Here is a 6,387-nt window from a genome sequence, read left to right as displayed (position 1 = left end):
TGGGAACTCATCATTGGCAGGGCTCAATGCAAGGGGCGGGATAAACGGTTGTCTTTCAAATTCCCTCTGCACGCAATAGGATAGCGCAACAACCAACCAGAGCAACGCTAGTTGGTAGATTAAACTTTTGCCGTATTCGGTTGGCAGAACTTCAAACACATCTTAATTTTTTAAGAATGACTTCAGTGCCACAGCCAAAGCCGATTCGAAAGGCCACTGTTTGAAATTCACGCAGAACCGTTGCAACTCTGTCGTCATTATGTTAAGCCTTCCCACCAACTCTATACACAATGTTATTGGCCTAACCAGAATTTGGTTTTTCCAGCTTGCAAGCCAACAGAGAGTTGCTAGACTGACCCTAGTCGCAAATTACATTTGCTGCCGCTACAGTATGTATTCTAGAAAATGTATTCTGTATTCTAGATTTCTAGGCTATAAGAGGGTAGGGCTGGAGTCAGATCTCTGATTGTAAAGCTAAACCAGACTAATATGTCTTGTTTTCTCTGTCCATTTTTTCTCTTGTGTTGATGACAGTATGTTCAGTTTTCTCTGAGCGATAACAAAAGTTAGTGTAAGTCATTGTTTTAATTGTAACTCTACAGTGTTGTTTTGTCCCACACTACCTTTAGGTCTGTCCGCTACGCTCTTGACTTTGACTCGATGAAGTTGAACAACTCATTTAACTATGGTAAGGTTAGACGACTGACTAACTCTGACAGTCTGGTCACGAACCCTTACTTTCCCAGCAAATGGAAAGTCTACTGGTGGAACAACGTCAAATGGGAAGAGTACAACGAGGTGAATGTTTCCTCTCTTCTTTTTTTTCTCTTTTTAGTTTTTGTACTTTTATTATTGCCTTGATTAGTGCCCTTTTATTCCCACAGTCCTCTTTTACCTCAAACCACTCTCTTAGCTACCAATGCAATGCTGAAGTTTTCCCCTGGAGGATCCCTCACAGGCTCGGTGGAGTCAGTCTGGATTCCTGGCCTGGCTGTAGAGTAGACGAAGGGAGGCTATTAATGTGATGAAGAGGACATATGAAACCATTTCTAATTACCTTTCCTACAAATAGCTTGTGTTTACCATCAGAATCTGAGCAGTTAATGAGTGAACTTGTTTGTCATATCATTTTATCAGTATGTTGATTGGACAATAAAGAATACATTTTTGTACTCGCTTACAATTACATTCTAATTAATATATATGAATGCTGACAATAACAACCGGGTGTCTTTCAGCAGCTCCTTGTTCATTGATTTGTTCATCTCTCCATAGGATGTGTCAACCTTGCTGCTAAAGAAGATGAGCAAAAATGAGCCTGAGTGTTCCTTCTGCGTTGGCACACAGCAGTACAAGGTGGACCTCGCCACCATGACCCAGTCCAACGTCACCACAGGGTTCCAGAGAAAAGTTTGCTGCAGACCCTTCTACTACTCCCCCAAATCCATGCACCCTTACCTGCAGTTGGTTTCCATTTTCTCTTCCTTAGAAAGGTCCCATATTCTCTCTTTGTCACATTAATATCCTCACTTCCTCTCAACTCTACACCCAGGACAGGAATCCAGACTGTCTCCACCGAGCCAGTCAGTGATCCTCCAGGGGAAAACTTCAGCGTGGACCCTCTGCAGGAGTTCAGCTCCTGGTATCCTCCAGTGTGGTGTCTGGCCTCAGAGCAGGACTACAGCCTGGTGGACCTTCCAGCTGGCACACAGGCCTACCAGAGTATTGAAAACCTCTTCTATGAGAGTGTGCCTGAGACCAAGGTGGACATCGTCAGCATCCAGCAGATCCAGAACCTCCTACTCTGGGACAAGTACCAAAGGTTTAGCAGCTGCTGCCTGTTATGTAGCCTGGAAATCCAATCTTTCCAATCCAAAAGATTAAGGGTCTGACATGGAGTAATGAAAGTCGTCCATCTCGAGGGGCGGCACCAAGCGGGCAATTGAAAATCTCACTGCACACAATTAACTAGCATAACACTACGATAACATTACGACCTATCACAACAACACACGGGGGGACGTATCCATTACTCAATGCCAGAGTAACTCGCTGAGCAAATTCAAATTTTGCTCTCACAAGAACTCTGGATTTCCAGGGTACCTGTTATCTAAAAACCTTAAAGACTTCAGTTAAAGTTATGAAGTCAATTTGCATTGATTATGCAAGGCTTAAAATGTTTTTTTTCCTTCTGTGTGCATGCACGGCTTTTAAAATTGCATGCCCCAAAATATTTACATGCACAAGATTTGGCTGAAATTACTGTAAAATACAGTGAAACTACTAGTGACTTCTGCTGAAATATATCATGGGTTGTTCATTAAAAAAATATTATTAACAACAAAAAAACACGGTGTACTGATATATTTTGGTATATTGGTGCATTGTCAGTGTCCTAGACATTATAAGTTATGCTTTTTTTCAAACCAGCTGGTGACGTGGCTGCAACTCAAAAATTAGCTAGTAGGAGAATCAAAACCTTGTTTCAGCACAATATACTGTCAAACTAATATATGTATACTGTGTATGTAAATATATATATATGTATATGTATACTGTATATGTCTAAACATAAGACAGATATATTCCTTCTAAATGTCAGTCCATATTAAAGTTTCTATGTGAGTTAAGTACAAAGACGAAGAGGCAGGAAACAAAAAGACACCATCTACTACATTGAAATACTAGTATCTGCATTGTCATTACAGGCAAAAGGTGTACATGCAAAAGCAGCACACCAACTCTAAGGAGCCTCTTGAGAGACATCTCTTCCACGGGACAACCAAAGAGCCCTCAGAGGACATCTGCCACAACAACTTCGACCCCCGCATGGCCGGGGTCAACGGAACGTCTCAGGGTTTTGGCTCCTACTTTGCCACCACCGCTTCCTTCTCCCACAGTTACACAGCCTGGGAGGGGCCAGAGAAGGTTCGCCACATGTTCCTAGCCAAAGTCCTGGCGGGGAAGACGTGTCTCGGAAGGTACAACTACCGCAGGCCGCCGCTTAACCACAAGATGAGACAGTTCCATCTTTACGACAGCTGCGTGGACAACACGGTCAAACCCACTATGTTTGTAGTTTTTGATAGCTGTCAGTGCTACCCATACTACCTCATCAAGTACAAAGAGCTGCCCCAAGAGATTGCTATTAGATGAGGAGGGCAGGCATTGATGGCACGGGAGTTAGTTGATTCGAATCGTTCAGACATAAACAAACATAAGTGTTAGAGTTGATGTAAGAGGACCCCAAAATGTTATAACTGCGTCAAATGTTTGTAAATACTCCGTTTACTCACTTACAAAGTGCAATAGTATATGGATGAAGTGCTATAATGTTCTACTTGACAACAATGAAGACAAGGAACCACACAGTAACTTATGAAGCACTTTATTTTTCAAACTGTCTTTATTTTGGTTATTCAAACATTTTTAAATCAATGGAAATAAGTACTTTTGTTTTTCTTTCAAAGGTGTTCTGAATTAAATTGACATCTGTTGTGTTTATGAAAATAAACTGTTCGAAGAATTACATGAATCTCTTTATATTTCAACATAAGTTTGGTCATCCATTGTTGTATTTCTGTCTGTTAAAAGCCAGCCGTATATATCTGGTTGGATAGTTTCCAAATGTCAGACTGGAATGTGTTTCACCGAAGTAGTAAAAGCATAATATATATTTCAAAATATTTTCTATAAATTCCTTTTTTTACTCTTTAAAACTCCATTGCACAAAAATGACAAAACAGGATTTTCATGAATTGCTGGCACACACTTATTGAAAATATTTGTATCGTTAATTTCCTTTAAAAAACAACCAGGTATTTGTATGTGTTTGCATGTTACAGAGGAAATCTGAGCAGGAAATTCAAATATATCTCCACCTGAAAAACACTCAACACTTTTTCCTAAAGGATCAAGACAAGACTGATTTAAAGTAACTGTGTAAATCATTCATGACCCTGAATATTGATGTATTATACAGGTGTTTTCAGTTTCGTTTTCACATGCTCTCACAGTGAAATTGTGAATTAACAAAATATTTGATTTAAAGGAAACTATCCTTCATTGATTTCCCTTACGTTTCCCTTATACAAATGGAGATGAAGAGACAATGGCAGTTATAATGTTGAAGCTTTGAGACAAAATTGCCTCCAAGTCTATTTCACTTCAATAAAATGTTGCTGATATTTTGAATACTCAGCATAGATAGTCGTTTTCTTGTTTCTCTTTATACAAAGTCTGATGCGACTGTATCTGTGCAACAATGAAAATATAAGCTCTGTCAAGTGTATTAATGCTTCACTTGTATCAATTATTTAAAAATTCTGTCTTGAAATGAAATTTGGTATTTCATGTTAGATAGAGACTGCCAGAATAGATCAATAAGAAGGCATCACTTTATATTTTATATACAGTATGTCTATCCTTTCTCTTAAAATGTGCAATTCTGCATTTACGTTTTTTTTTCATGATAATCCAACTTGTTATGACAAAGAAAAATCACAGTCACAAAATAAAAATTACACTTATTCACAAAAAAACACAAAAACCATAAGACGGGCCTGTTCTAAATAATGCACTTTCCACACAAGAATAAAATGAGGGTTGACAATGACAATAAAACAATAACGTCAAAATTAGTTATAAGTAGATGGCAGACTAAACCATGTAGCCACACTTAAAGATGTAAACAAGATTAAAATTCTGACATACTTCCCAGAAAAGACTTGCACTGGATAAAAAACAGAAAACGTTGCTTGATAGCCAAACTCTAAATTTTGGCCTGAGGGTGGCGCCAAATGGAAGGCCATATTGTTATGTAATTCAAAGGTTTATGCTCTGTAGACTAACACCTCAGCCGACACTTAGAGCCAAAAACCACTGAGTGAAATCAAATTTAAAGGCAACAAAAGCAACAGAAAAAAACCTTCAATGAGTAATTTATTTAACATCAGTTCTTTTTGCACCCGTCTCCAGCACAGATGAGAGTAGTGTGATTTGCTTTGCCTTTTCCCTTTAAGTTTGAATACAATGGTACACATACACTGTACAAAATGGTTAAACCAATATTGAAATAATCCTAACATGTTACAAAAAAAAAAAAACTTCCGCACAGGAACCAGGAGGGTTGTTGGATCAGCCGACAGAGCACCAACATATGCGATCAGTGCCCTGCTCTCTTTTTCAGTCTTATTTGACTTCTGCGTGAACTGTTTCCTGGTGATGTAAGCAGTGTAGCTGTCGGCTTCCATACAATCCTGTAAAATGAGATTTGAGGGAGGACAGAAAAGGTGGTGGTGTGGTAAAACTGTTGGTTCATTCACAGGCCAACTTGCTGTCAAAGCTCGACAGGCCAATGGCAAAAGCCTGCAGAGCACACATGGGGTAGTTGTAGTCCAGAGTGAAGATGTCTTCAGCCACTCTGCCAAACTGCATGACGATGTAGTCAGCTAGAGTTAGGGGAAACAGTAAAACAACAGTACGTATGTGTGTTAATCATTACTGTAAGCCTGAACAGTGCAGAAAATATGCATGGACAAATAGTGAATAGTGGCGAATACTTACGGTCGTTATCGTGAACTATTTGAAAGTTTTTGACCGAAGCTTGAGTAACGCGGCCATGGAAGTTTAGCACATAAGACTGGGTGTCATCGTTCCAAACGGGGGCCTTGTTGTGCAACTCAATCAGGTTGTCCAGTGAGTGATTCTGCCACCTGCTCAGGAGGCTCTCCTGCTCCTGTAATATAATCATATGCATGTTCAGGTTTGACCCATTCTGTTGATGCCCTTGTTCAGCGTAATCGATTCTGGGACCATCAGACTCACATTTTGAGGCCTTACAGGGACTCTTTCAAAGTTCATGTTCATGCCCGGGATGATGACAGTCATCTTACGTGGTCCTTTGAATCCCAGCACGTTGGTCTCCTGACAAATGGTACAGAGAGTGTGACAGTTTCACTTCAAATTATCAATGAACAAGGAACGCAGCAAAAGCTTGTGTGCGTCTTTGTCATTCACTCACGTAGCAGATGGCAGCCACTTCCTGTCGTGTGTTGCTCTCTTCCAGCAGTGTCCCGGGGTTTTTGCAGGGATTGGTGCCGTTGTCATACACTGTGAATTTGGTCCCCATGAGGTTGGACCTGTTAAAATACATACTTGAGTTGAAATGTTTACACCGTTTCACGTTCCTTCAACTGCTGGCAGCATTTTTACAGTTGAGTCATGTAGTGGCAGAGGCAAAGCACTGTTAACCATCTTAACACCGACCGAACATTACCACTACGAGGTATGATTACATACTTACACTTAAACTGTACACAGTTTAATAACAGCAATAACTAATAACTAAACGCTGGTTCCTCCCTCATTACCACCACTGAGGTGCCC

The 6,387-nt window shown here is 40.1% G+C and overlaps 2 protein-coding genes across 7 annotated transcripts in view; one reads left to right on the top strand and one right to left on the bottom strand.

Annotated features, from left to right (window-relative positions):
• LOC116672955 (protein mono-ADP-ribosyltransferase TIPARP) overlaps positions 1–3,720 on the top strand; it is a 5,642-nt gene extending 1,922 nt beyond the window's left edge. Inside the window, exons 3-6 of one of the 2 annotated variants that reach the window (XM_032504973.1) lie at positions 630–798; positions 1,276–1,463; positions 1,553–1,822; positions 2,709–3,720. In XM_032504973.1, coding sequence (XP_032360864.1) covers positions 630–798; positions 1,276–1,463; positions 1,553–1,822; positions 2,709–3,156 — 1,075 coding nt within the window. In that variant the 3' untranslated portion in view covers positions 3,157–3,720. The remainder of the gene's footprint in view (positions 1–629; positions 799–1,275; positions 1,464–1,552; positions 1,823–2,708) is intronic. The other variant, XM_032504974.1, reaches the window with a different exon arrangement.
• Positions 3,709–6,387, bottom strand: part of tulp3 (TUB like protein 3) — a 21,019-nt gene continuing 18,340 nt past the window's right edge. For all 5 annotated transcript variants that reach the window (XM_032504977.1, XM_032504979.1, XM_032504975.1 and 2 more), the window contains 4 exons: positions 6,023–6,140; positions 5,827–5,925; positions 5,566–5,737; positions 3,709–5,450 (listed from right to left, as the gene is read on the bottom strand). In XM_032504977.1, the coding sequence (XP_032360868.1) occupies positions 5,317–5,450; positions 5,566–5,737; positions 5,827–5,925; positions 6,023–6,140 (523 nt within the window). In that variant the 3' untranslated portion in view covers positions 3,709–5,316. The remainder of the gene's footprint in view (positions 5,451–5,565; positions 5,738–5,826; positions 5,926–6,022; positions 6,141–6,387) is intronic.

Source organism: Etheostoma spectabile, chromosome 23 (assembly GCF_008692095.1).
Source record: "Etheostoma spectabile isolate EspeVRDwgs_2016 chromosome 23, UIUC_Espe_1.0, whole genome shotgun sequence".
Taxonomy (NCBI): domain Eukaryota; kingdom Metazoa; phylum Chordata; class Actinopteri; order Perciformes; family Percidae; genus Etheostoma; species Etheostoma spectabile.
This window is presented reverse-complemented; position numbering and strand designations above follow the sequence as displayed.